Source organism: Aspergillus multicolor (assembly GCF_047715735.1).
Source record: "Aspergillus multicolor strain CBS 133.54 unplaced genomic scaffold BDW74scaffold_31, whole genome shotgun sequence".
NCBI lineage: Eukaryota > Fungi > Ascomycota > Eurotiomycetes > Eurotiales > Aspergillaceae > Aspergillus > Aspergillus multicolor.
In genome coordinates, this window is record NW_027395982.1 from 280,072 (window position 1) to 305,313 (window position 25,242).

The window sequence follows — 25,242 nt, forward strand, 5'->3', positions numbered from 1 at the left end:
TTTGAGGTTTGAAGGCATTGTCCTCCCGGGCACGGAGTAGACAATCTAAAAGAACACTCCATTATAGGTCATGGAGCTGCCGTAGATCTCCCTGTCGTCACTGTCCTCTATATTCTTCAATTGCCTGCTTCTAACGGATTATTCATAGCCATTTGCAATCGACTCCGCTGGATCGACCGGTTTCCCTATCTGCCCTCCAGTTCTCCGGCGCCAGGGAACCCAAAGGAGTAATCGATGCCATACTCCCCCGCCTATTCGGCGGTCGTACCCCGCTGTGCTGCTCGAGCGAACAGCTTAGGTTTGCAACCACGGGCTCTGCGTCAATCTTCTTCACGCCAATTATTTCTTTTCCACAAACCTTCTCTCCCCTCTATATACCCTCACCCTCGACTGCCCTCTGTTCGACGCGGGTTCTTCACTGAGACTCGCCGAATAGTTCCCCGACGTTCTCCGGAGAGCCTTAGAGACTTTCCCGCTTCTCCGTGTCAGCGTTGTACATTCTCTAGCACAGACGTCGCCATGGTGGCCGAAAAGATTGATGGCACGCAAATCGCCAAGGATATCCGCGCGGGGCTGAAGAATGAAATTCAAAAGATCCAGGAGGTCAATCCCAGGTTCAAGCCTAGCTTGGTGATCTTCCAGGGTACGTGAGCTATACTCCAATTGCATATTCCGCGGGAAAGAAACTAACATCATGAAGTCGGAGACAGATCTGATTCAAGTAAGCATTCTTGTGATGATATTGAGTGGGAGAGGAGCTAACCTAACATACTTTAGGCACATATGTGCGCATGAAGTTGAAGGCTGCTGAGGAGGTACCTTTACCCAAGTACACCCTCTTGTAGCTCTCAATACATCAGCTAACATTGTTCCCTCTATTAGGCGAACATTCTCTGCAAGATCATCAACTTCCCCGAGTCAATTACACAGCCCGAAGTCCTTCAGGAAATCAGCCAGGCCAACAATGACCCCTCAGTACACGGTATCCTAGTTCAATTACCGCTCCCTCAGCACCTTTCCGAGCATGCAATCACCTCCGCTGTGGCCGACGAAAAGGATGTTGATGGATTCGGCGCTGTCAACATTGGAGAGCTTGCCAAACGTGGTGGCCGCCCTCTCTTCGTTCCTTGCACCCCCAAGGCTGTCATGGTTCTCCTCAAGGCCAGTGGTGTCGACCCAGCCGGAAAGGAGGCCGTTGTCCTCGGCCGGAGCGACATTGTTGGAAGCCCAGTCAGCTACCTCCTCAAGAACGCAGATGCTACTGTCACTGTGTGCCATTCGAAGACCCCCGATATTGCCAGCGCTGTGAAGAAGGCGGATATTATTGTCGCGGCCATTGGCAAAACCGAATTCGTCAAGGGCGAGTGGGTGAAGCCCGGTGCCGTTGTTATCGATGTTGGTATCAACTACAAGCCTGATTCTACGAAGAAGTCCGGACAGCGCCTGGTAGGAGACGTCGAATATGAGACTGCCTCCCAGGTGGCATCGAAGATCACCCCTGTCCCCGGCGGTGTTGGGCCTATGACAGTGGCTATGCTCTTGGAGAACGTGGTCGCGTCTGCCAAAGCATACTTTGAGAAACAGAAAGAGCGCCATATTACCCCCCTCCCACTCAAGCTGGTCACACCGGTTCCCTCCGACATCGCCATCTCCCGCGCACAGTATCCTAAGCCTATCACACAAGTTGCGTCTGAGGTGGGCATCGCGCCCCACGAGCTTGAGCCCTACGGCCACACCAAAGGCAAGGTTAGCCTTGAGGTGCTCAACCGTCTGGGCCACCGCCGCGATGGTCGCTACATCCTTGTCTGTGGTATTACTCCTACCCCCCTTGGTGAGGGCAAGTCGACAACCACATTGGGTCTGAGCCAGGCCCTAGGCGCACACTTGAACCGTGTCGTCTTCGCCAACGTCCGCCAGCCGAGTCAAGGTCCTACGTTCGGTATCAAGGGTGGAGCCGCCGGTGGAGGCTACAGTCAGGTCATTCCTATGGATGAGTTCAACCTACACCTGACTGGTGATATCCACGCCATCACCGCGGCGAACAACCTTCTTGCCGCCGCCATTGAGACACGCATGTTCCATGAGGCTACGCAGAAAGATGCCGCTTTGTACAAGCGTCTTGTCCCGGAGAAGAAGGGCAAGCGCGAGTTCAAGCCTATTATGTTCAAGCGATTGAAGAAGCTCGGAATCACCAAGACCGAACCCAACGACCTTACCGAAGATGAAATCAACCGATTCGCCCGACTTGACATTGATCCTTCAACCATCACTTGGCGCCGTGTCTTGGATGTCAATGACCGCCACCTCCGAGGTATTACTGTTGGACAAGCGCCCACTGAGAAGGGACTGACCCGCGAAACCGGGTTTGACATCTCCGTTGCCAGTGAGTGCATGGCCATTCTGGCTCTGAGCAGTGACCTCGCAGATATGCGGGAGAGACTTGGCCGTATGGTTGTTGCTACCTCGACGCGGGGAGAGCCTGTTACTTGCGACGATATCGGCGCAGGAGGAGCGCTTGCCGCGCTGATGAAGGATGCTATTAAGCCCAACTTGATGCAGAGTTTGGAGGGTACGCCTGTTCTGGTCCACGCCGGTCCCTTTGCGAACATCAGTATCGGAGCCAGCTCAGTTCTTGCAGACCGGGTGGCTCTGAAGCTCGCGGGTACCGAGCCCGAGGAGGATCACGAAGGCAAGACCGGTTTCGTTGTTACAGAGGCCGGTTTCGACTTCACGATGGGAGGCGAGCGCTTCTTCAACATCAAGTGCCGCTCCTCTGGCCTGTCCCCTGACACTGTTGTCATTGTCGCCACTGTGCGTGCTCTGAAGGTCCACGGTGGTGGCCCTGAGATCAGCCCCGGAGCTGCCCTGCACGAGGTCTACCGCACAGAGAACACTGAGATTCTCCGCAAGGGTTGCGTTAACCTCAAGAAGCATATCGAGAACGCCCGGCAGTACGGAGTTCCGGTTGTGGTGGCTATCAACCGCTTTGAGACTGATACCGAGGCGGAAATCGCTATCATTCGCGAGGAGGCCATCGCAGCGGGTGCCGAGGACGCCGTCTCCGCCAACCACTGGGCCGAGGGCGGAGCCGGTGCTGTGGATTTGGCCAAGGCTGTCATCATTGCTAGCTCTAAGCCTAAGGACTTCAAGCTGCTTTACGATCTGAACGGCAGCATCCAGGAGCGCATTGGGCGCATCGGTAAGACTATGTACGGTGCGGACAAGGTGGAGTTCAGCGAGCTGGCCCAGAAGAAGGTCGACACATACACTGCTCAGGGCTTCTCCAACCTCCCAATTTGTATCGCCAAAACCCAGTACTCTCTCAGCCACGACCCTGCGCTGAAGGGAGCACCCACTGGATTCACGGTCCCTATTCGCGACGTGCGGTTAGCCGTTGGCGGTGGATATCTGTAAGGCTTTTCTGTCTTCGTTGTAAGGTGTTTCAACTAACAGTCTTTCCTAGGTATGCGCTTGCAGCGGACATTCAGACAATCCCCGGCTTGCCGACGGCTCCTGGGTACCTGAACGTGGACATTGACCCCGAAACCGGGGAGATTGACGGTCTCTTCTAGAGCTATTTTTTGATATATTCTTTCCGCATTGTTAGGTAGGGGTTATTTTTGGTTGATTTACGACGGGCATGGTAGCATTTGTGAGGTTCATTTCAACTTGTCGAACCTAGCGGGTGGGAAAATTATAGGTATACATCTTCAACAGGATTGGAACATAAACTACGCAGAATAATAATTGACTTACTACATTATTTTTTTACCTTTGGATCGTCCGATAGACAGCTGGGCAGATCCGTGGCTCCGGAGGAGTGGCCCAACTCCGGCTCCCCGGCTAAAGCAAGGGAACGTCCGATCATCGCAAGTTCGGGGTTGCAGCCGGCGGAAAATTTCTTGGTGCCGCGGGAAAATCGCCCAGTAGCCTCATGACAGTGGGAGACCTCTCACAGAGTAGTGACTGAGACAGTGCGACAGACTGACGGAGAATCTCTGGGAGGATGATGGTGTTTGGCTGAAATGGCACGGTGCACGGAGAAATGTCGCCTCCAAGGCCGCCGCCATCCGCACTCCGCATGAACCTCGTCGTCCAGAGTCTGGAGTAGTATGGAGAGTCGCCTGCGCAACGTCATCCGCCTCTTATACCGCTGGGAGTCCGCGATTTCCTCGAGTTTCTGTAGCCCAAGATATCCATCTCCAAGCCTGATAATCTGTAGCCCCTTCATTCCCATTATTGATTGTGTTATCCAAGACGGCCGGCTTCGGCGCGCACGGTGGGCGGAAAAGGAAGAGCTCCATCAAGATCGTGGGGATAAGAAAGAGTCACCGCGTCTCCTCCAAGGTTCCTCAGGACTTCATCAACAGCCTTTTCTCCCTTGGACCTTTTCTTCCACCCCCTCTAGCCTGTTAAACATTTTCCGGCCAGCTCCGTTCTGCTCCGCGGCAACAGCTTAAACCTCCTGTCGACCCTTTGCGACTCCACTGCGCCCTCCTTCCACCCGAGCCTCCTACGTCGAGTTCCCTCGGGTACACCCAAGTCGCCTTCAGAATCGCGCCCTGGACTTACCGACGGTCGAATCCGCGTGCAGCAGTCCACGGCCTCTCGTCCGCCCCTCCTCCACATCCTAATATCTTTACCCAGTTGCGTCGTCTGCGAATAAGCCTATTCCACCATGTCGTCGGTTCGGTTCACTTCCGCATTGGCTCGCCGCTCCCTCAACTCCCCTCTTCCCTGCGCTGCCCCTCCCACTTCCTCCGCTCTTCGCTCTTTCTCTTCTGCTTCTTATTCTGCCTTCTCTTCTTCTTCTCCTTCCTCTTCTTCGTCTTCATCCACCGCTCGTGCTCTCGCCTCTGCTCGCGTCTCCCGTCCCGCAGCTACTCGCTCTCTATACCGCATCCAATCCCGCAACATGGCGACTGAAATCCAGAAGATCAAGGTCAAGAACCCCGTCGTGGAGCTGGACGGTGATGAGGTAGGTTCATTCCGAGCTTTTGATCGAAAAGCCAAATGGGAAATAAAGTTCCCATCTGCGCATTGTACCCCGGACTGCGTGGCGTTGCGCTGTGCGACTGCGCTTTTATATTCTGGTCGACTTGATCCTCGGGAGGCGCATTTTCGTCCTAGCCCTCCGCATTTGCGGGGGAAAACGGCAAGAGCAGCCTTGCTCCCTGCTTGATCTGCGCCGGCTTTCCGAGGATCATGGCCTGCCGCCAACAAGCGCACTTATAGCCGTATATCACATGTCACTGACAGTTACTCTTCCTAGATGACCCGCATTATTTGGAAGGAGATCCGAGAGAAGGTGAGTTCCCAGTTATTGATCACTGCTGCTATAGTCTGATGCTAATGTTTGCTCCTGTCATAGTTGATCTTGCCGTAAGTTGCACTGTACCTCGGTTCGTTGCGCCATGGCTAAGACAAGCTAGTTTCCTCGACATCGACCTCAAGTACTACGATCTGGTATGCACTTCATATTTCCTTGTCATATACCGTCAGCCCATTGACCATTTCTAGGGTCTTGAGTACCGTGACCAGACCGATGACAAGGTCACCGTCGAGTCTGCCGAGGCCATCAAGAAGTATGGTGTCGGTGTCAAGTGCGCCACCATCACCCCCGATGAGGCCCGTGTTGAGGAGTTCAAGCTGAAGAAGAGTAAGTATTGAGTGCCTGGGCTGCAGAATGAGCTGGCTAACCGCTCATCTCAGTGTGGCTCTCCCCTAACGGTACTATTCGTAACATTCTGTACGTCACCTTCTACCCTATATACCAGATTATCCTTGCAAATTGCTAATGCCTCTCAGTGGCGGTACCGTTTTCCGTGAGCCCATTGTCATTCCTCGTATCCCCCGTCTTGTGCCCGGCTGGACCAAGCCTATCATCATCGGTCGTCACGCTTTCGGTGACCAGTACCGTGCTACCGACCGTGTGATCCCCGGCCCCGGCAAGCTTGAGCTTGTCTACACCCCCGAGGGTGGCCAGCCCGAGTCCATCAAGGTCTACGACTTCCAGGGCGGTGGTGTTACCCAGACTCAGTACAACACCGACGAGTCGATCCGCGGTTTTGCTCACGCCAGTTTCAAGCTCGCCCTCGCCAAGAGCCTGCCTCTTTACATGAGCACCAAGAACACTATCCTGAAGAAGTACGATGGCCGCTTCAAGGACATCTTCCAGGAGATCTTCGAGTCCACCTACAAGAAGGAGTTCGATGCCAAGGGTATCTGGTACGAGCACCGTCTCATTGACGACATGGTCGCTCAGATGATCAAGAGCGAGGGTGGTTTCATCATGGCTCTCAAGAGTGAGTGATATTTGATAAAACGGAATGAACTTCAACTAATCTCCTCTAGACTACGATGGTGATGTCCAGTCCGACATCGTCGCCCAGGGTTTCGGCTCTCTCGGTCTGATGACCTCCACTCTCATTACCCCCGACGGCAAGACCTTCGAGTCTGAGGCCGCCCACGGCACCGTCACCCGCCACTACCGCGAGCACCAGAAGGGCCGTGAGACCTCCACCAACCCCATTGCCTCTATCTTCGCCTGGACTCGTGGTCTAGTTCAGCGTGGTATCATCGACGAGACCCCTGACGTTGTCAAGTTTGCCGAGGCTCTCGAGCGCGCTTGTATCGACGTTGTCAACGAGGAGGGCATCATGACCAAGGACCTTGCCCTTGCCTGCGGCCGCAAGGACCGTGAGGCGTGGGTTACTACCCGCGAGTACATGGCTGCTGTCGAGAAGCGCCTCAAGTCCGACCTCAAGTCTCGCCTGTAAATATATCATGATCTAGCGCTTGCTTTTTGTTTTCATCGCATCTCTAAAATATCACGATACCTACTTTCATCATTCATCTCGGGTCGGCTATAGTCTAGCCAGATCGTTGGTTGCAATGCAGACTTCGACTGCCACATTGTACAGCTCACATTGGCTGGATGAGAAGACTCGATTTTGAATCACGCGCTGCATTTACGGTCAGTACTACTTTCTATTGATCTGCATCTAAAAGACCCGGGTGCGCTATCACCTCATGTTCATAGGTGCGTCTGTCGTTTGCTAGACTTGTGACTTCGGATATATATCTAGCTTGATGCATTAGATGGAACCTTCTGTCATTCAGTCTTTGGGACTTCGCTCCATTTTATTCATTTTCCATATCATAGCCATCTATAGAGACTATTGGCGGGAGCTCTAGGTAACCTTTGCCTCCTGCCGCATGCGGCGAGCTGGTGTTACATCCATGGCTGCCCAGCATTCCAGGGATAACTGACAGGTCGAGCCACGGGCCGGATCCATCATCCGCGTCCTGACTGCTTTCCCCAATTATTCAGACTCGCCCTGAAGACAATCTGGTTGGTGGTTGCCACGAGTCATTGACGCAATGGTTAATCGTGCCACTGCCATCATCTCCTGCTGAAACCTACATTGTGCCCCCCTCACGTTCCATCTCCACGGTCATGTCCCTGAAGTTACGGCTGAATCCCATTCTCATGGATTTCTTTATTATTTCATCTAAGGTTCCTGCCAGGTACTGACCAGGCAGTATCTTGGCCGCTCATTGTTCTCTCGGAAGGCATGCGTGATGTATGTGCTTCCAGTCATCATAACGTTTGTCTCAGTGGCCACGCTTGCAGTGGCCCTGCGGCTCTTTACGCGCATTCGCTTGGTTAGCAGGACGCTGTGGTGGGATGATTGGTTTCTTGTGCTTGCTTTGGTATGTACCAGTTACCCAAAACCTTAAGGGCATTGATGCGAAGAGCTAGCTAACTAATTGATGAAGATGACGGATTATGCATTCTTTGGGGTCTTGTTAACTGGTACGAGATACTGCGACTACAGAGCTATCATGTACTGACTTCCCATAGAGCATGGCGATGGCCTGGGAAAGCCAGAGACGTCGCTCAGTCCAGAGACATATAGAAACCAGCTCAAGGTAAGCATCCTAGCTCCTATTCAATGGCTCAGTGGGCTCACTAATAACATGAATAGATGCTATACTTCTCTGTCCCGTTATATAACCTCTCGCTAAGCTTCACGAAAGTCTCCATTTGCCTTCTATACATGCGCCTCTTTACAACGAGGACCTATCAGATCATGCTGAAGGTCCTGTTAATATCGATTGTTTGCGTTGGGCTGTACATGGTCATCGGCACCTTGCTCATCTGCTACCCGCTACATACATTCTGGTATCAAGAGAACATGGAAGAGAACTGTGTCTCGCGGGAAGTGACATGGTACCTCACTGCTGTCCTTCAAATAGTCGGCGATTTGGTCCTTGTGGTTTTGCCTATGCCGCAAGTGAGCAAGCTTCGTATCCCCACCAGGCAGAAGGTCTGCTTGATAATGGTATTCGCTCTTGGGTTGTTGTACGTTCTTCCTCCTTCGGATAATCAGGTGATAACCGGACATATAATGACGCATATCTTACCTAGTGTCGTCGCCACGAGCGCAGCCCGTTTCCAGGCCCTAGTCAGGCTTGTACAATCGAACGACGTCACCCGTACTGTTCACCTTCATGTTCTATACATAGTGCGAGACTAACATACCATCAGGCAACAATGGCTTCGTCGCGACTTGGTCTTTCGTCGAAGTCAACACCGCCATCGTCTGTGCCAGCCTCTCAGTAATGAGACAGCTCATCATCCGGACCTTCCCGCGCCTCATACCAGCGAGTGCTCGAAGGACATACAGAAAGACACACAGCCGCCGCAGTGAGAAACGCTTACATGACCCGTCGACGCCCTGGGAGCCTTACAGGGGCCCAGCCAGTTACTCTGCTGATGTGTCGGTGAACGCAAGTATTGATCGAGACTCGTCTTCGCATATAGGTGATAGCATACAGGTAGTACGGGAGTTGAGGTGGGAATTAGAGACGGTTGAGCCTGCCAATGACCCTCAGAAGAGTGATGGTGAGAACCCGGTATATGTACCGGGGCTAGGGCTAGAGCTGGAGCCGTCCCTGGGGCTGGAGATGCCCCCGGAAGTTTGGTCTGGATCTGAACGAGCGAAAGAAGAGTCTGACAAGGTACCTGCTTCTGCTGTATAGCTTGATAGACTGTTTGGGTTGTTGTCTTCGTGCTATGGGTCTAGATCTGCCTGTTGCCTTACCTGTACATATATATACCCATCGGAGTTAGGGCTACTAGAAGGAGCATTGGAAGGTATATGTAGAAAATCAATGCTCATGTCTTCGGCTAAAGACACCACTCCCCAGCCAAATCTTTTCTGCGCTTATGACAAGAAAAATGCTGCAGGATTGGCGATGTTTGCCGGTAGTACCGTACCTACTTAGTCACGTGCATAGGCTAACCTAAGCTCATCGGGGCCGCGGGAGGTCAATATTGAATGCTCCTTGCCTACAGACTTCAATAATACCTTCTCCTTGTCTACGGCTGCAATATCTTCGCGCCTTACCTCTTACTAGTACCTACCACAGAGCCCAACAACCGCTCACGGTCGAACTCAACAATGTCGTCCCTCCAGCAACCCGACACCCCGAACATCCCAGCCTCCTCCGCAACCCTCGGCATTCAGAGCTCCACGCTCATCGATGCCCCGATCCAGGACGTCTGGAACGCTCTCACAGATACATCGACCTACCCGAGATGGAACCGCTTCGTGCCGCGCGTGACAATCCGCGAACAGCCCGACGAACACGAGGATGCAACAATCTTAAAGAACGGAACGAGATTTACTTTCCATGTCAATATGTACCCCGAGACCAACGACGAACCGCAGCCGCAGAAGTCAAATCTCCGCGACACATTCCTTCAGATTATCGAGTTTGAGCCGCCAGCAACAAGAACGGGCAACGATAGCGACTTGATAAAGGGCAGAGTCGTATGGGCATCTGACCCTGCTGCTGACGGGTACGTTATGTCGTCGCTGCTGACAGCCGAGCGCGTGCATGAAGTCGAAGAGGTAATCGACGGCAATGGGAAGCGGATGACGAAGGTGACGAATTGGGAGTCGCAGATCGGTGGTCTTGCTTATGTGGTGAGATGGATGTTCGGGGCGAGGCTGAGGGCGAATTTTGAGATTTGGGAGCGGAGTCTGAAGGAGTACGCTGAGCGCATATCGGAGGATTAGTCGGGATGAAAGGCGAGGGGCTGAAGGCAGCCCTATTCCGAAACCCGGGCAGGGCCCGGCGTGGTTCGTGGACGGTGATGAATGATATCGCCGTGCATGGTGGTGGCTTGGGAACTTGGAAGTGAAGAAGCGTGTCGAGTCGGAGGCGGGCCGAGGCTTGAGGATCAGCGACGAACAGAGCAAGAGTTCTGGACGTCAATTTCTTAGAGAGTGGGCCACGTGGGGCGGAGACTGGCTGGAAGTATACTCTGCCTTACAAGGGTACGGAGTACAGGGTTTTTTTACACATCTCCGTATGTCATCTGGACGTCTATCGCACGCCAGAAAGACAAGTGTGGCGAAGTCGACACGATAATAATTGAGTCACATCATCGACAGAATGACTCTGCGTAAGATAAGACCTTGTTGGAGATTTGTTGGAGACCCCGCGCTCTAGATAAGCTTGTCTGACGCTATTCCAGCGGCTACAGGGTAGGAGTCATACTACTGCAGGCAGCAACACCACCACTCCACCACCATCCCAAAGCAGATAAAGTAGCACAGCGTTTTACTCTGTACTGGCTGTTTTCAAAATGACAGCCGTTGACCCGCAGCCAGGCAGGCGAGATGCAGACAGCGTGCAGGGAATTGCAGGAGTGAAAAAGTCGGGTTGCCGCATCTGGCGAGTCCGGGCCGAGCGAGAAGGGACTAGCGCGTATTGACGAAGGTAACAGTCACTCACTAGTACAGTAACGGATCCGCCACAATCTCTTGAACAATAAAGTCAAATCCGGTTCCTAATCGCTATCTTGGTCCGATGTCTCTGGAGATACGACCCTGGACATGAACTCCAATGACCCCCAGCCGGATCCGAGCTAGCACTAGGCACTGGCAGTGTAGTATCGGTGCTCGAGTCCGTGCTTATCACACAGCGTTGCTTGCTGCTTGCTGCTTGCTGCTTGCTTCTGCTTCTGCTGCTGCTGTGCGACACGTAAGGGCAAATGAGTTCCACGGTTCCCGGCTCCAATTAAGCTTGCGTCGATCTCATTTCTTTTCCTCTGTCATCACAATTATTTCTTCGGCTTTTTGCGCTTTCTATTTATTTCCTCTTCTTCTTTTCTCTCCTCTTCTCTACCCTCTTTTCTTCCTGTTTTTCTTACTGCTTGTCCTATCCTTATGTTCTAATATCGTTACCGACAGAATCGCCATGTCTCTGTCACAAGTCCCGTTCCAACTGTATCGCATACCTGGTTCGGACTGCAGTCCCTGACCTCCATCCAAACTTTTGCTTCATCCTCGACGTCAACAGGGCCTCGACTCGACGGATTTTGATTCCTGCTGCTTGCCACTCGGGGCTCTGTTCCAGGGCAACAGTCATATCGTCGTTGCCGCTCCTCGTCCTCGTCTTCTTCTTCTCCCTCTGCCTACTGTGCCCAGTCTTGATCGATATCATCACGATCTATCCGATACGTCTGATATCTATCTCTATATAATCAAGGCCATACACTGAAGGCTATCTATCATCCTTCCAAATCAGGCACTGGAGAGCACAATCTCCCAAACCAGCATCTCTTATCATCTGCTCCTCTCTCAAGAGTAACGAGCACTAACAGCTATGGCTACCTATATGCCCATGCAGCTTTCTATCTCCACCAAACTCCATGGCGCTACCACGCCGGGGCTTGGCCTGACGCCTCCTGTGACTCCCACCATCGAGGACCGTGCCAATAGCTCCACCATCCCATCCCTCCTGTCGGGCACATGTTCCGATAGTGAGGCTGTGTCGAGCCCCCCGCACTTCCTCGATGAGCTGGCATATGAGCGCGACGAAAATGGTCGTCTTGTCACATTTGGCGACGGCGCTTGGAGCGTCGTCTACAAGGCTTTCGCATCGTCCCGTGTCATCAACCCAACGCGCCCATTTACACCCCCAAGCTCGCCGAGTCCAAATGGCCGCTTGGTGGCCGTCAAATCACCAGGACGAGGCGATGCCCGTCCTGTTCTATACGCAGAAGCCCTTGCACTAACCCGAGCCACTTACACTCCTGGCTCAGAGAACTACATTGTCCCATTCCTCGGCTTCATCAACGACTCTAGCTCCATCGTCATGTCAGCCATTCCTCTATCTTTATCCAGCTACATCGAGGACAAGGCTCGCATCATGCGGCAAAACTTCACCACACGAACCATGTACGATCCCGTCCTAGGCATGCCACAATGGCATGACCTCGCCAAAAAGCTCATCAAGAGCCTTGATTGGCTTCATAACCAAGCCCAGATCGTGCACGCCGACATCAAGCCCCAAAACATCCTCCTTCGCCCACGCATCCGCCTAGATGATGATATCGAGTCTTCTGAGTTTCCGTATGAGCCGCTATTCGCGGACTTCTCATCCTCGCATTCTATCTCCGAAATTCAGAAACCATCCGTTGCGTGTCTCTCTGCCACAACGATTCCTTTTACGGCACCGGAACTTTTGAGCGTTCTGAAAAATCCTGACGCCGTCCCGGAGCCATCTTCCGATGTCTTCTCCCTTGCCGTCACCCTTCTTGGCGCCGCAACCGGTGACATCCTAATCTACCCTCCGGGACTCCATCCTATGCAACGTCAAATGCTAGGACAGCAGGGCCATCTGATCATCAGCAACGCCCGCCAATCCGGAAACAACGGCACTCGCGTCCCTAAAAACGGGCTCGTCGAGAAACTCCTCCAGCCGGCCGTTGCTAAGAACCCTGCTGACCGAATCACCGCTACTGCATGGTTCGACCTGGCCAACGCTCTATAGAGCACATACATTTAATCCGCCAATCTACGATCACGAACCTCGACGTCATCCTCTAATATTCACCCGGATCTACGTCTATATATGTTTCCATACTATATTCTTCCATATCTTGTTTCAACATATGGTTGAATTGGCCTTTTTTTCTAACCTTTTTTTTTGGCCTACCATTTGCACGGATCCACGTCTTTATATGATCCTATATTATACTCATCCATCGTCTTGGATGAATCGGTCTTTTTTTTTCTTACTTTTTTGGCCACTGTACCCTATAACCGTGTACTTCTTACACCTCTTTCCTTCTCACTACCAATTTGTGATACCCTCTTATCAAGCCGGCTCTCTGGCTATGCTACATATACATCAATTTGATTTTATCTGACGCCATGACTCTCAAATCTTTCCAGAGTGCAAAGTAAAATTGTAGCCTTCTTCCTTAGTCTACGTAAATCATAAAAACTCTCCATCACCAGTTTGCTTCCTACGAATAGTGATTGATCATTCGAGATCAAAACACCAATTCACTTAAAATGGGCCATCTCCCAAAATCTCGAATCCTTTCTTCTCCCGTCTAGAATAGCCACCAATGAACAGTAATCCTTTTTGTCCAGACACAATCACATCACCAATCACGCCATAGCAAGCGCATATACAAATTTACAGCCCCTGCACTCGTGCCCCGGGCCGAAGCCGAGACTGGGGCCCCGGGCTGGGGGGCGTTCAGATCACTTCCTAAACAGGCGAGGGGGCGGGGTCTGAAGCTCAGCCCTAGAACCCGAGGCTTGGAGGCTGAGGCTCGCGTACGGAGTAAGCTTCAAGGGAAGGTTGTAAATGGACAGGCCTAGGATCAGAAGTATTCAGGAGGAATGGAACCTAAGACTAGGAACCGGCTGTGAAGGTTGATGACGAATATATACAGGTAAATTAGGCCATTGGACCTACTAGCATTTGATTCTATTAGATTGCGAGAAAGGAGTATCTGATCTAGTAGACATGATCTCCAGGATGGAAACGAGAAAAAAAAAAAGCCTTTGTATATTAATATATCTATTCGCCCACCGGAGATTAATCTATCTATATACCACCAAGATACCCGCCTGCCTAACTCCGTCTATTTTCAGCCCATGCCGTCTTAAATATAGTACAAGGCATATAGTACAGACACAAACATAACAAAACTGTCGTAGACCCATATAAAACGCTTTTTAACCAGAAGGCGGGAAGGGCCAAGAGGACGCCGAAAATAACCAAGCCAACGAGAAACGGAAAAGGGCGAAAATAAATATTGCGACTGCGGACGTAAAATCATCGCTTCTTTCTCGGCTCGCTAATGTACTCTCGCATCATTGCGCTGGTAATCGTACCGCCCAGTATCCGCGTTAGCTGGACAACGGAGACGTCTGCGCCTTTCCTGGCGTACTCGACAGCAAGAGACCAAATGGTCTCGGTCGAGAGGATGCGGATGTGGACTTCGCTAAGGTCATAGTCGAGGTTTTCCTGGAACCCATAGACGGGGTCTTTGGGCCAGGTGCTGAGTTCGTCGTAGTGCACGGTTTTGGGGCATTCGTCAAAGTTGGGCTTGGGGTATCTTGAGGCGTGGATGGCGAGGGTTGGGACGGCCCTGACTAGGTCGTTTGCGGTGTATGCGGGGAACACCTTTTCTATCAACTTTGGGAGGGTCAACGTGCCGTTGACTTGGAGGCAAAAGGAGAACGCTGAGAAGAAGCGAGTGGCCAGCTCTTTCTGGCTCTCATCGAGCTGTTGTAGGTACCGCTTTGCTGGGGGGTTTGGGTTTGCTTCGAAGTACATGAGCGTCCTGTAAAGATTGTGAGGAAACACCTCCCCCGCATCGATGAGAAGAGGATCGAAAGGCCGGCGCTCGTAAAGAAGGACGGCTTCGTGGAGATTACGATTGTGGTAGGAGCTCCGCCTGTTGTCTCTCAATATGGGCAGGATGCGGGTTATATCGGAATGACTAGAAGAGTATAACTCGTCATGAGATGCTTTGAGGCTTTCAAGTTGGTCGATGACGCCTTGTAATTCTTGTTGTGATCCTGTGGTCGCCGCATATCGCGCGACATCTTTGTTGAGGTTGTCGATTTTGTTCTGCATGTCGGCTATCTTCATGCGGATGTGAGCCTGGTTGTTTTCTATTGTCATCCTACCACATATTCTCTTGGCCCTTTGCTGAGCAGCTTTATAATTCGGCGCGTCTGGATCAATCGCCATGAGCTCTTCAGTCTCTGCGAGGACTCTATCATGATATGGGGTCCTAGTGCGAGGCTGATAAGGAAGCGAATTGGCTCTGCGGATGGGGACTTCGGGTGCTGGTTCAATCGGTGGGAATGCGCGACCCTTAGGCACGACAACATTTTTCGTGGTAGTTCTCTCCTGGATACGCTGTGCACTCTCAGTTATCATGTTCCAATCCTTATGAGAAGCGTAAGCTGCTGTTTTCTCGTCAACCGTTGAGGCTACCTCGAAGGCATGGAGCGCGGCCTGTTCAGTCAAGAGTGAAGGGCGGGCGCGCTGGGTGACTGAACGCGGTAAAACAGAGTAGACGTCCGACGTGTTCATAGCGACAAGCAGACGTATAGCCCCATATGTACTCAGACCGATCTGCTGCAGACACTCGTCCATAAACACCTGTATCCACCGCGAGCCACTAAAGTGATCTTTATCTGAACGCGGGCCGGGCGGGTTTGCCAGGACCAGCAAAGTATCATTTCTAGCTAAGAGCCCGCTGTTATCGCTGTTTTGGGGGCCCTGTTCCGGCAAGTATTTGGAAAGCAACTCTTGCCAATCCCACAAACCGTACAGTTGCGTTCCGATCAATTCGCAGCCTGAGCGGTCTTTCGACCAGGATTCAAGTAACGGTTTGAATACGTGGAGTTCCGGCTCGATGAGGACATGTCTGCGCGGTTTTAGGAAATCGTTTACTTTGGACGAGAGGACACCGGGGCCGGGCCATAGATCAAGGACATCAACCGGAGCATTTCGCGAGAGGTACGGCGACAGGCGCGTGAGGATATCGTCTTCAGACGGTTAGCTTCAAAACTAAACATGTACAGTTAGAAGAGATAGGTACCAACCACACAGCTCTGGGCTTACAATGTTTGATTTGGTGCGGTATGCTCCAGCCCTTGGAAGAGACGTTTTCAACGCTTTGGTGACGGAAAACCTGGTGATTGGCGAGGATTTGCATTGATTTGGCAATCCTCTAAGAACATTTCCGACTACGGGCGGTGGCATGGTGAGAGATCGAGAGATCAATGATCAGTCCATAGTAGGGTAGATGAGAAGGCCCTGAATGCAAGAAATTGACCAGGTTGAGGTGAGGGCGAGCAGAGAGCTTGGAGCTGCGCGGAAGAGATCAAACTCCCGGCGCCCCGCCGATCTCCCTCTCTGGTCTCAACCCGCACCACATCCCAGCCCACCTTCTCTGATGGCTCGGTCTTTCCTCCTTCCATGTCGAGGTGGCTCTGCGGATGGCTTTTGTGATTATAATCGGTTGTCGTCCATGACATCACTATCATCTTTGTCTGCTGCCTAACAAGAAAGAGTCTTGCCCGACGTGATCATAGTCCGTGGCTACCTCCCAGATCAACCTTCATCAAGCTTCCGACTTTCGACCTCTACGAAACGGATGTGCAGTCATGGCGTCCTTGTCCTCAGCCCCGAGTATAGGAGCCTCCGCTCCGCAAAGCGTCGAGAATATCAGCCGCCTTGCGCAGGACTACAAATTCAACCCTGCAGTTCCTTTGCGGTATTGGCTGAGGACTGCTAATTCACTGATACGCGAGGTTGGTGGCATCTTCCTACATCTTCCCATCTGTGGTGCTGATGGGTCGCAATAGGCTGGAATCTACCTGCGTGAAGGACACGACGAACAGGCGTACCTCCTCCTCTTTCGGCATGCCCAACTAGTACTTGTACACTTAGCCAGTCACCCGGACTTAAAGAATGGGAAAGATGTTAGGGAAGAACGGAAGGCACTGGTGGCCGCCGAGAAGGAAGTCTCGCAGAACCTGGAAATACTGGAGAAACTGAAGCCGCGGATCAACAAGCGATACGAGCGGTATACACAGTTAATGCGCGAGCGTCAGTCCCGCATCTCGTCGTCCGCTGCGGTCAGTCCCGCTACATCGAGTCTACCACCGCAACCTCCTGACCCTGCGCTCTCGGGTGTTGCCGAACCCCTGGAAGCTGGGAGGGATAGTGAGCTAGCTGTCAAATTAGCTCGGACCGAGATCAGTCGGAGAGCGACGGCTAGGAATGCAATGCGCCAGGGCGACCTCAACCGCGGGGATGAGTCGAACCGACGTATCGCGGGAATATGGGGAGACTGGGAAGAAGCTCTGCAGCGGAATGAGAGGAAAGATTCGGATGATATGAGTCGGCGCATGCAAGAAGTGCGGCTGAACCTGGAAGGCAGGCCACAGGTTTCCAGCAAGCCTGCAGCACGGCCGCTGGTCGATGATTCGTCGATATCCACCTACAAATATCCCTCTGTTCCCCGGCAGAGACCGCTCGAGGCTCCGTCGATCCCAGTGGAGAGCCCATGGCCCGAGGCCCACGAATTCACGAAGCCACCGATACTACCTCCTAAAGAGAGCTCCCAGACCAGCCAGCCAAGCAACATAAAAGAACTTCCCCCTCGACCGGACAAGGTATCGCAAGCAAGTTTGTCCGAATCTGCACCTATAGTACCTACCAAAGTGGCAGTGGATGACGAACGCAAAGGCTTGGATCCATCTAGCTTCACATTCAAGCCGTCCGCCTACCTTGAGAACGGCACACCTCTTCGGACTGTCTTTCTTCCACCACAATTGCGGTCACATTTCCTTTCGCTTGCCGCGTCTAATACCCGCAAGAACTTGGAGACATGTGGCATTCTTTGTGGCACATTGATATCTAACGCTCTCTTCATCTCACGACTCCTCATTCCAGAACAGGTTTCCACCTCTGACACCTGTGAGACGGTGAATGAGTCTGCCATTTTTGACTACTGCGATTCAGAAGATCTAATGGTGCTTGGCTGGATCCATACGCACCCCACACAAACTTGCTTCATGAGCTCAAGGGACCTGCACACGCACTGTGGGTATCAAGTAATGTTGCCCGAGAGCATTGCCATTGTTTGCGCGCCGAGTCAAACACCAAACTGGGGAGTCTTCCGTTTAACAGATCCGCCAGGGCTCAAGTCAGTTCTGAGCTGTACTCAAACGGGATTGTTCCATCCGCATGCCGAGACTAACCTGTATACGGATGCATTGCGCCCAGGACATGTTTTTGAGGCCAATGGGCTAGAATTTGAGACTGTTGACCAGCGGGCGAACAAGTGACGATCGGGGTCGCTTTATTTGCACTATGATTTCTATATCCCCATTTGCAACTATGACGTCAATGATAATTCGGGCATGAATCACGAGAAAGGACATATAGATATACAAGGTGTCGCGTAAGCTTGTTTGACGTGCACATAACTAGCTTGCGTAGGTACTCAGTAGCTTACGAGGTCAAGTAAGAGGAGCTTCCCCCCACGGACCCAAACCCGACCTTCAGCCTCAACTCCACCTCCAACTTCCAACCAACTCGACAATCTGTCAACTCGCCCACCGAGTCCATGATTCGTCTCCTTTCTAAGGACGATCACCCCACCAATTGAACCCGAAACTCTGCTAAAGGAGCTCTCGATGCCGTCTGCCTCCCTGCCCGGTCTGTCGTCCTCCATCACCCCCGCCACCTCGACCTCGTCGCCAGGTACCGACCCTCCACACTCCGAATCCAACAAGAAGAGCTCCAGCAACACCCCCATTCATCAATCCGCCGCATCATACTTCTCGTATCCGGTTACCCACGTTGTCTTCGGTCTTTATCGCCGCCTGACGGACCCTCCAGCAGCAAACACCAAGTCAAACAATATGATGTCCCGTCTGCGCCGATCAAACCCCAACCCGGATCCCTCCTCGTCATCGTCCTCCATCTCCTCGACCTCTCAACACCCTGTGTTCACACCCGTCCGCACCGTCTCCCCCTTCCAACCACCCCCATTGACCCCTCTCTCCCTCCTAACCAACGAAGAAAGCACACCCCTCCGCCTCGCCCCGCAGAACCAGCTCCTCACCCGCGCCCTCGCAGAGGAAATCCGCCTTCTAGTCCCCCCGCGCCTCCAATTAGTCGATTCCTGGCGGCTTGCATACAGCCTCGACCGCGACGGTGCATCCCTCTCAACCCTCTACGAGAACTGTCGCGCCGCGTCCGCGCGCAGTCCACGCGCCGGCTATGTCCTCGTCATCCGCGACGCATCGCCATCCGCATCCTCAGTCTTCGGCGCGTACATGACAGACCCCCCACACCCGGACTCACACTATTTCGGCACGGGCGAGTGCTTCCTTTGGCGGGCTAGCGTGCTACCCCCGCCCCCGACCTCATTCAATTCCGCCGACGGCGATGGAGGCGTATACTCCGAGGAAGCCCTTGAACGGGCAGGATTCCCGCCGCCACCGAGCGCGGATACAACGAATGTCGGCCGGTCCACGACGTTGCGGGGTGAGAAGGCGCATTCGAAGTCACTGGCGCCGCATGCGCAGGCGCTTGCTCAGAGTCGGGCTACGAATAGTGGGACTACGACGCCTGATCGCATCCGCTTCAAGGCGTTCCCTTATAGCGGAGTGAATGACTACATGATGTTTTGCGAAACTGGATTTCTTAGTCTTGGTGGAGGGTGAGTTTTCTATTCTTCTCTATCTACCCTAGTATAGTGGAGCTGAGATTTTATTTTCTAGGGATGGTCACTACGGCCTCTGGCTTGATTCAATCCTCGAAAAGGGTGTCAGTGCCTCGTGTCAGACCTTCGGGAACGAACCGCTCTCAGACGAGGGTGTGAAATTCGATGTACTTGGTGTGGAGATTTGGTACGTTGGATCATAACTCAGCTGGATTGGGGCTTAATGCGGATCAACATTACTGCCTATTTGATAATTGGGATAATTCGATGACTTGATGGGGATATGGGATGGGGAGAGGGGGGCCGAGCGGCATTCGCACGACTAAATAATCAATACCCGGACATGAAAGGGCTGGTCTCCATCATGTCTTTGCTTTGTTGGAGTTCTATTTGCTTTGAATAGCTGGAAAAGTATCCCGTACTTGGGCCATCAGCGGTGGATGGGTGAGGAGCTATAGAATGGAATTGACTGTCACACTGCCAGAATTCTCATGCACAATGAGTAATTCCGTTTGCATGGAAGCATAGTTGACTACATATACATAGCACTTTCTTCTATCTAATCACTACCTAAGTGTGGTGTGGTAAATAACGCGGTTCAAGCATGGTCCAAGTGACATATCCTCGAGAGAAGTCTGAAGATTACTACAAGCATAGGAATAAAAAGGCTACAAAAACGGTTCAATGCATGAGCAGCTCAATAGTAAAGTAATACAAACGACAGGGGTATGCATATGTCCAGAAGCAAATGACGTAATCATCAGAACGTGGCAGACGTTAAGAACAAAGAAAATAATCCACTAGTAAGGCGAGTTGACAATCTCATCCCTACCCAGCCGGCTGCCCCAGCGAGTGCCCCGACGTTGTGGTGTAACAGGGCCCGCGATACTTTCACGAGTGGGCCTTTGCAATGCCCTCTTAGCAACCATGTTGACTTCATTTGGAAGCGCAACGATGACATTCTTGTCCGAGCCGAAGCGGAAGTTGTCCGCCATCACATCTTCGGAGTATCGCTTGATACTGTAAGGGTCCTTGCGGCCCGCAACAACCTTCTTTAAGCTCCAGGTGATGATGAAAGGTCCTGTGGCGGTGATGATAGATGTTTCTTCACTATCAACACCGGTGTTGAAACGGGCTGGGGTAAATGAGATCGGCTTCTTGGTCTCGTGTTGGAATTGTGCAACATGGGCGGGTGTCAAACCAAGACGCCTGGGCTGGGGCTTGGAATCTTTGGCGAACGAACGCTCGAAGCCAAGCTTGCCCTCATTCTTACCCTCCTTTTGTAGCGAGTCAATGAGAAGAAGATAGGTGCGACACGTAGCAAGGACCCATCGTCCGTCAGCAGAGACATCTAGACCAATAATGGCCTCTCCTAGGGCTGGAATATGGGTCTTTGCGTTGATACCCAGACGGTCGAACATACGGATGTCACCCTTGTTAGAAGCCACAGCAAGGTATCCTTTCTCCGTTGTTGCTAGGGCAGAGAAATCATTCTTGCTAGCATACTGCTTCAACTCGGCATCCACCAGTTTGTTTCCAGCCACACGAGGGTCGACACGGAAAAGGGCGTTGTGAGAGGCTCCAACGAAGGGTTGAGCGGAGGTCATTTGCGAGAATTTCTGCCAAGATTAGCACCAGGACATCAACTTATTGATAGGAAGACTTACGCTCTCAGGCGCAAAAGTTTCCACAGGAATATCATCATGGACCTTCCATTCATCGACAATCTTGCCATATTCCAAGTCCATACGGTACAGAGAGTTGGGGTTGTCACTGTTCTGAAGAATCAAGTTGGAGTCTTCCGCGTGTAGCATGACCTTCTTAGGACTGAAAAGCTTGCCATTAGGAGTCTCAACCTTGGAAATGTTGGTTGAGAACTCGAGATTGTTATCCGGCGTGTGCTTGAAGACTCCGATCTTCGAACCACGGACAACGAAAGAGCGATCATGTTTGTAGCCGACAGCGAGCTGAGAGTTGATATTGCCGTCTTCATCACGGGTAACAACGTCATCTTGCTCCTCGTCAGAATCATAGTGCTCGCTACGTTGACCATCATTGGTCTCCTCGTCCTCCTCGTCCTCGTCCTCCTCTTCTTCTTCCTCTTCCTGCTCTGTCGCGTCTGCATCTTCCATTGTAAGGTCTTGGAAAGCGTCCAAAACATAGTCCTTGTCGTTGTCTTTAACCTTGGTCCATTTGGTCTCGTTCAACTGCTCCCAGAGAGCTTGTAACAGGCCCTGTTGGAACCTCTCTTCTGTTTCTTGATCTTTGAAGCGCAAGAGCCAAGAATACGCTGAGCCGGTCTCGTCATAGTGGTTGAAGATGAACGACAGGTACTCAAAGTTGAACACTGGGTTGATGTCCGCCACGACAGCCTGGCCCAGCCAATCCTTATCCTCACCACTGATCTGAAGCCAGTATTGCCAGTCGCCAACTTCTGTAACGGTGGCAGTCACATCGACATCCTGTATGACAAATGTCCCACTTTGAAAATCAAAGAGATGTAGTTCCGCTCGTTCCTTCGTCAAAACCTCTCTCGCCTCAGGGTGGGCAGCGGAAGGCGGAGCGACAGTAGGCTCATCAACGGCGATCGGAGCAGCGAGCTGCTTTTTGGAGCGGGTATATTCAGCGTCTCGAACCATAGTGGAATCTCCGGACGCTACAGAGTCCGTTCTTGTTTTTGTGGGCGATGCGACCGGGCTTGCAGAGGGAATGGGTCTCTCCTCGTCGAACGAAAACTCCAGAAGCTCTTCTTGAGTCGCCTTCTGGGCGCTGCGGCGGTACTTGCGCTCGTACTGGCACTGGCAAGCTGCTAGCTCAAAGGTGGCAACCTTGTCTGATGGGACAGAGGGATCGCAGATAAACTCAAAAAGATCACCAACGTCACCACTAAGGTCCCTCCAAGCTAGGATCTTCGAGCCGCCTTCACGGAGCTCCGACCGAAAATGAAGGTTTTGATCAAGAAGGAAAGCCTTCTCGTCCTTGTCCAGACTATCACTAAGCCCTTCGCCCGACTCGTCTTCCGCGAGCTCTTCCTCTCCTTCCTCGTAGGCGCGCTGGATCACAAGTTGGTACTGGAACTCCTGGCCGGTTCGTCTGATAGAGGCGGCGGCGTCTTTAAAGATAAGCTCGGAATATCCCTTTGGCGATAGAGGGCGAACGAGGTAGAGTTGGCCCTGTGGAATGTCGATGATGGATTCTTTGGAGTTATCACCAAAGATAAACTTGCTGACTGTGACGTTGAAGGACAGTTAGTGTTTGATCAAAGTCAACCAGAAAGGTATGATGAGGGGTAGATCGCGGGGTAAACCACAAAACAAGATCTAAGAGTATGAAAAAGCACCAAGCTAGATGCACATACCATTTCGAAGCATAAACATGTTGGCGGAGTATCTAGCTGCGCAGCAACAGCTGACAGCTCACTTCGTTTGTTTTTTTGGGGAAGGTGGCCCCAAGGCAGAATTAGAAGAAAACAGGAAAGAAGAGTCAGAGAACAAGGTAAATGATATTCTGAGTGATTGACAGCCAGCTAGGAGATGTCATGCAGATAATCCCAAAGAAAAGACCTCCAAGTGAAAAAAAAATAGATGGTTTGCTAGACTTTTTTCCCTTGAGGGTCCATAACAACAGCTGTAAATAATCGAGACCGATCTTGGGTTATGTCATCGTTGTGGCAACGATGTGGCGTTTGTGGCGCTCAAAATATGTGGCGGTGCACTATCTACCGTATCGTTATCTTATCTTTCTGACAGCTCCAGACCTTCTACTTTCTTAGAAGCATGAACGTTTTATTATTCTATCAATTTCAAGGAATCTGGTGCCCTTCAATCATTCGATGATGTTCTCTCTTCAGTCTCCGTAGATCGTTCTTCTCAGACCAGAAAGCCCAGGTGCTTCGAGTGTTGATCTCCAGATTGTCTCTACTGGAGCGAATCCCAACAGGCTGAAGCTGCGGCGGCGCATACGCGAATCTCTTCAGTGCACTTTGATCAGCGTACTCTTCAATCAGCGAGTCGGTCTGCCCTGACTCTTGCTCTTGCGAGAACCGAATCAGGTCTGGCACATGATCTGGAGGAAATATGAGCCCCTGAGTACAGCAACCGTACTTGTTCATCTCTACCACTCCCTGCAGCGGCATCACATTATATTTGCCGATCATAAAGAATAATCCCGTGAATGCGGGGACTGTGAAGAGGCAGGGAACTGCGATAGTGAGATAATCCAAGCTGCGATGCGCCTTGCTAGAAGCTTGCCGAGCGCTTAACAGAAGGCTCAGGGCCGCAGCCGTGGTCAGGAAAAAGGCGAGGGCCATGTTACGGTACCAGAAATCATCGCTGCTGGACCAACTCAGAAATGTTTCTGTGTTGAACAGCCTGAGGTATAACCAGTCTTGACGTGAATCACTTGACCTAGCCCGTTCCTCTATGGTTGAAAGGCCCTTGGGTGAATTCGCGAGCCACCCATCAGCTGCAATGATATCGTCCTCAAAGATGGCGATATAAGAGGTGTTTGCTTGGTAGCAGGAGTCCAGCATGTACACATAATCACTGCAAGGTTAGTTACCGTCTCCAATTGTGTTTGAATGGCGTTCGTGGAGCACTTACTAACTCCTTTCTCATAGAAATTGTGGTTTTTTTCCAAAACTCGTAGACGTTGAAGTTCATCGCTCGCGACATTATAAGATAAAACCGAATTCAGAAGGACGTCGAGCCAATGATGATTCCAACTAGGATGCAATCAAGGCTTTGTATTTGCGAACAGCACATTGGCCAGCAAAGCGCTGCGCTCTTCGGGATATAATTCAGCAAGAAGAGACCCCACGGACGTGTCCAAATAACTAACACTGTCCCTCTTGATCGTCCCAATTGCAACGCATATTACTGGGTTCGCTAAAGCTTTTATTACTAAAGGCTCGTCAATCTGCGCATTATACGCAGAGATGTACTGTAACGCCTCATGCTCCCGGTACAGACTGTACTTGAGGTCGTAGACATGTGTGTCGTCGAAGAAGGCCGAATGAGGACTGCGCCAATACCGAGCCTTGCAGAGAGAAAAGGCCAGCCTAAAAATAAAGAGAGAGACCAAGCTGTCCTTCCTAGTGTTGTCGCGAGCAGGAGGTTCAAAAAGCGGAGGAGTCCACCTTTCCAGATTGCCGCAAAGAGCCTCATCCTGCGCAATGGATTGACTGAAGTAAGAACAGAAACCCGTCATCTGTCGGACTTTTCCCTGAACGCTGAACGCCCAGTTATCAGCTGACTAGCTGGCGTTCCCAGGCAGACTGGACAAGAACTACAGCAGCACTACTACTCGCCTAGCCCAGGACGGTTCCATTCAAATTTCCTGGATAACTCTCCACTCATGCCCAATTGGGAAATAGTGCGCGTTGGAGTCGATGCACCAACAACCAATCGCTCGTCTGCCCTGAGATCGTGGGCTTGGCATGTCTTAGGTCTATCAACAGGTCAACTGGGATCAGAACAGCAATCTGTGGTTACTGATCGCTGATCACTGATCTGGGTGATAATAACCCATTGGATAACTGGAAACGTCCACTCAGGGAGAGGGGGATATGACATGAATTGCTTTTGACCTGACCACTAAGTACCAAGTTCCAACGCCCTTCCCAGCGATGCTAATAAGACACAGAAACACTCGCATACTGA

General features: G+C 51.9%; 14 protein-coding genes across 14 annotated transcripts; 10 read left to right on the plus strand and 4 right to left on the minus strand.

Annotated features, from left to right (window-relative positions):
- Window positions 1-80: 80 nt before the first annotated feature.
- On the plus strand, window positions 81-3,771 carry BDW74DRAFT_85992 (C-1-tetrahydrofolate synthase). The gene is made up of 5 exons (XM_073733909.1): window positions 81-643; window positions 701-721; window positions 778-815; window positions 883-3,410; window positions 3,464-3,771. The coding sequence occupies exons 1-5, from the start codon at window positions 235-237 to the stop codon at window positions 3,570-3,572; spliced, it is 3,105 nt and encodes a 1,034-aa protein (XP_073580093.1). The 5' UTR covers window positions 81-234; the 3' UTR covers window positions 3,573-3,771.
- Window positions 3,772-4,569: 798 nt separating this feature from the next.
- Window positions 4,570-5,420, plus strand: BDW74DRAFT_86022 (uncharacterized protein). Its single transcript, XM_073733911.1, has one exon. It carries the CDS (start codon window positions 4,679-4,681, stop codon window positions 5,180-5,182), a length of 504 nt encoding a protein of 167 aa, XP_073580094.1. The 5' UTR covers window positions 4,570-4,678; the 3' UTR covers window positions 5,183-5,420.
- Window positions 4,992-7,427, plus strand: BDW74DRAFT_160349 (NADP-dependent isocitrate dehydrogenase). Its single transcript, XM_073725602.1, has 7 exons — window positions 4,992-5,308; window positions 5,372-5,382; window positions 5,433-5,466; window positions 5,521-5,659; window positions 5,713-5,749; window positions 5,809-6,305; window positions 6,355-7,427. Exons 1-7 carry the CDS (start codon window positions 5,273-5,275, stop codon window positions 6,777-6,779), a joined length of 1,179 nt encoding a protein of 392 aa, XP_073580095.1. The 5' UTR covers window positions 4,992-5,272; the 3' UTR covers window positions 6,780-7,427.
- On the plus strand, window positions 7,373-9,259 carry BDW74DRAFT_86039 (uncharacterized protein). The gene is made up of 5 exons (XM_073733912.1): window positions 7,373-7,716; window positions 7,783-7,819; window positions 7,868-7,935; window positions 7,992-8,502; window positions 8,555-9,259. Exons 1-5 carry the CDS (start codon window positions 7,585-7,587, stop codon window positions 9,046-9,048), a joined length of 1,242 nt encoding a protein of 413 aa, XP_073580096.1. The 5' UTR covers window positions 7,373-7,584; the 3' UTR covers window positions 9,049-9,259.
- BDW74DRAFT_86004 (SRPBCC domain-containing protein) lies at window positions 9,260-10,323 on the plus strand. Its single transcript, XM_073733910.1, has one exon. The coding sequence runs from the start codon at window positions 9,471-9,473 to the stop codon at window positions 10,089-10,091; it is 621 nt and encodes a 206-aa protein (XP_073580097.1). The 5' UTR covers window positions 9,260-9,470; the 3' UTR covers window positions 10,092-10,323.
- Window positions 10,324-10,853: 530 nt separating this feature from the next.
- Window positions 10,854-11,513, plus strand: BDW74DRAFT_86052 (uncharacterized protein). Its single transcript, XM_073733913.1, has one exon. It carries the CDS (start codon window positions 10,924-10,926, stop codon window positions 11,338-11,340), a length of 417 nt encoding a protein of 138 aa, XP_073580098.1. The 5' UTR covers window positions 10,854-10,923; the 3' UTR covers window positions 11,341-11,513.
- On the plus strand, window positions 11,514-13,252 carry BDW74DRAFT_86053 (protein kinase domain-containing protein). Its single transcript, XM_073733914.1, has one exon. It carries the CDS (start codon window positions 11,686-11,688, stop codon window positions 12,853-12,855), a length of 1,170 nt encoding a protein of 389 aa, XP_073580099.1. The 5' UTR covers window positions 11,514-11,685; the 3' UTR covers window positions 12,856-13,252.
- Window positions 12,975-13,250, plus strand: BDW74DRAFT_160356 (uncharacterized protein; the record flags this gene model as incomplete). Its single annotated transcript, XM_073725603.1, has 1 exon — window positions 12,975-13,250. A coding segment is annotated over one exon (250 nt), but the record flags the coding sequence as incomplete, so codon positions are not given.
- Window positions 13,253-13,868: 616 nt separating the features above from the next.
- BDW74DRAFT_160359 (uncharacterized protein) lies at window positions 13,869-16,177 on the minus strand. The gene is made up of 2 exons (XM_073725604.1): window positions 15,945-16,177; window positions 13,869-15,887 (listed from the first exon to the last, which is right to left on the minus strand). The coding sequence occupies exons 1-2, from the start codon at window positions 16,102-16,104 to the stop codon at window positions 14,158-14,160; spliced, it is 1,890 nt and encodes a 629-aa protein (XP_073580101.1). The 5' UTR covers window positions 16,105-16,177; the 3' UTR covers window positions 13,869-14,157.
- An 84-nt stretch (window positions 16,178-16,261) lies between these two features.
- Window positions 16,262-18,417, plus strand: BDW74DRAFT_160360 (putative endosome-associated ubiquitin isopeptidase (AmsH)). Its single transcript, XM_073725605.1, has 2 exons — window positions 16,262-16,655; window positions 16,710-18,417. The coding sequence occupies exons 1-2, from the start codon at window positions 16,509-16,511 to the stop codon at window positions 18,195-18,197; spliced, it is 1,635 nt and encodes a 544-aa protein (XP_073580102.1). The 5' UTR covers window positions 16,262-16,508; the 3' UTR covers window positions 18,198-18,417.
- Window positions 18,418-18,447: 30 nt separating this feature from the next.
- BDW74DRAFT_86076 (putative oxidative stress response protein Oxr1) lies at window positions 18,448-20,218 on the plus strand. Its single transcript, XM_073733916.1, has 2 exons — window positions 18,448-19,579; window positions 19,641-20,218. Exons 1-2 carry the CDS (start codon window positions 18,549-18,551, stop codon window positions 19,783-19,785), a joined length of 1,176 nt encoding a protein of 391 aa, XP_073580103.1. The 5' UTR covers window positions 18,448-18,548; the 3' UTR covers window positions 19,786-20,218.
- BDW74DRAFT_86073 (uncharacterized protein) lies at window positions 20,062-23,180 on the minus strand. The gene is made up of 3 exons (XM_073733915.1): window positions 22,941-23,180; window positions 21,250-22,811; window positions 20,062-21,201 (listed from the first exon to the last, which is right to left on the minus strand). The coding sequence occupies exons 1-3, from the start codon at window positions 22,957-22,959 to the stop codon at window positions 20,383-20,385; spliced, it is 2,400 nt and encodes a 799-aa protein (XP_073580104.1). The 5' UTR covers window positions 22,960-23,180; the 3' UTR covers window positions 20,062-20,382.
- A 204-nt stretch (window positions 23,181-23,384) lies between these two features.
- BDW74DRAFT_181946 (uncharacterized protein) lies at window positions 23,385-24,255 on the minus strand (the record flags this gene model as incomplete). The annotated part of the gene is made up of 2 exons (XM_073730135.1): window positions 23,385-24,126; window positions 24,188-24,255. The coding sequence occupies 2 exons, from the start codon at window positions 24,253-24,255 to the stop codon at window positions 23,385-23,387; spliced, it is 810 nt and encodes a 269-aa protein (XP_073580105.1).
- A 61-nt stretch (window positions 24,256-24,316) lies between these two features.
- BDW74DRAFT_181947 (uncharacterized protein) lies at window positions 24,317-24,790 on the minus strand (the record flags this gene model as incomplete). Its single annotated transcript, XM_073730136.1, has 1 exon — window positions 24,317-24,790. One exon carries the CDS (start codon window positions 24,788-24,790, stop codon window positions 24,317-24,319), a length of 474 nt encoding a protein of 157 aa, XP_073580106.1.
- Window positions 24,791-25,242: the final 452 nt, after the last annotated feature.

What these genes read in the sequence shown, in the direction of transcription:
- BDW74DRAFT_86022 (XM_073733911.1), top strand. Translation starts at nt 4,679, where the DNA reads ATGTCGTCGGTTCGGTTCACTTCCGCATTGGCTCGCCGCTCCCTCAAC.
- BDW74DRAFT_85992 (XM_073733909.1), top strand. Translation starts at nt 235, where the DNA reads ATGCCATACTCCCCCGCCTATTCGGCGGTCGTACCCCGCTGTGCTGCT. An exon ending in AGTTGAAGGCTGCTGAGGAG is followed by an intron (nt 816 to 882) that starts GTACCTTTACCC and finishes TCCCTCTATTAG; the next exon opens with GCGAACATTCTCTGCAAGAT. An exon ending in GCCGTTGGCGGTGGATATCT is followed by an intron (nt 3,411 to 3,463) that starts GTAAGGCTTTTC and finishes AGTCTTTCCTAG; the next exon opens with GTATGCGCTTGCAGCGGACA.
- BDW74DRAFT_86039 (XM_073733912.1), top strand. Translation starts at nt 7,585, where the DNA reads ATGTATGTGCTTCCAGTCATCATAACGTTTGTCTCAGTGGCCACGCTT. An exon ending in GGTTTCTTGTGCTTGCTTTG is followed by an intron (nt 7,717 to 7,782) that starts GTATGTACCAGT and finishes TAATTGATGAAG; the next exon opens with ATGACGGATTATGCATTCTT. An exon ending in CATATAGAAACCAGCTCAAG is followed by an intron (nt 7,936 to 7,991) that starts GTAAGCATCCTA and finishes TAACATGAATAG; the next exon opens with ATGCTATACTTCTCTGTCCC.
- BDW74DRAFT_160360 (XM_073725605.1), top strand. Translation starts at nt 16,509, where the DNA reads ATGGCGTCCTTGTCCTCAGCCCCGAGTATAGGAGCCTCCGCTCCGCAA. An exon ending in CTAATTCACTGATACGCGAG is followed by an intron (nt 16,656 to 16,709) that starts GTTGGTGGCATC and finishes GGGTCGCAATAG; the next exon opens with GCTGGAATCTACCTGCGTGA.
- BDW74DRAFT_86053 (XM_073733914.1), top strand. Translation starts at nt 11,686, where the DNA reads ATGGCTACCTATATGCCCATGCAGCTTTCTATCTCCACCAAACTCCAT.
- BDW74DRAFT_160359 (XM_073725604.1), bottom strand. Translation starts at nt 16,104, where the DNA reads ATGCCACCGCCCGTAGTCGGAAATGTTCTTAGAGGATTGCCAAATCAA. An exon ending in TGTAAGCCCAGAGCTGTGTG is followed by an intron (nt 15,888 to 15,944) that starts GTTGGTACCTAT and finishes AACCGTCTGAAG; the next exon opens with ACGATATCCTCACGCGCCTG.
- BDW74DRAFT_86073 (XM_073733915.1), bottom strand. An exon ending in AAACTTTTGCGCCTGAGAGC is followed by an intron (nt 21,202 to 21,249) that starts GTAAGTCTTCCT and finishes TAATCTTGGCAG; the next exon opens with AAATTCTCGCAAATGACCTC.
- BDW74DRAFT_86052 (XM_073733913.1), top strand. Translation starts at nt 10,924, where the DNA reads ATGACCCCCAGCCGGATCCGAGCTAGCACTAGGCACTGGCAGTGTAGT.
- BDW74DRAFT_86076 (XM_073733916.1), top strand. Translation starts at nt 18,549, where the DNA reads ATGCCGTCTGCCTCCCTGCCCGGTCTGTCGTCCTCCATCACCCCCGCC. An exon ending in TTTCTTAGTCTTGGTGGAGG is followed by an intron (nt 19,580 to 19,640) that starts GTGAGTTTTCTA and finishes TTTATTTTCTAG; the next exon opens with GGATGGTCACTACGGCCTCT.
- BDW74DRAFT_86004 (XM_073733910.1), top strand. Translation starts at nt 9,471, where the DNA reads ATGTCGTCCCTCCAGCAACCCGACACCCCGAACATCCCAGCCTCCTCC.
- BDW74DRAFT_160349 (XM_073725602.1), top strand. Translation starts at nt 5,273, where the DNA reads ATGACCCGCATTATTTGGAAGGAGATCCGAGAGAAG. An exon ending in GGTACTATTCGTAACATTCT is followed by an intron (nt 5,750 to 5,808) that starts GTACGTCACCTT and finishes AATGCCTCTCAG; the next exon opens with TGGCGGTACCGTTTTCCGTG. An exon ending in TTTCATCATGGCTCTCAAGA is followed by an intron (nt 6,306 to 6,354) that starts GTGAGTGATATT and finishes AATCTCCTCTAG; the next exon opens with ACTACGATGGTGATGTCCAG.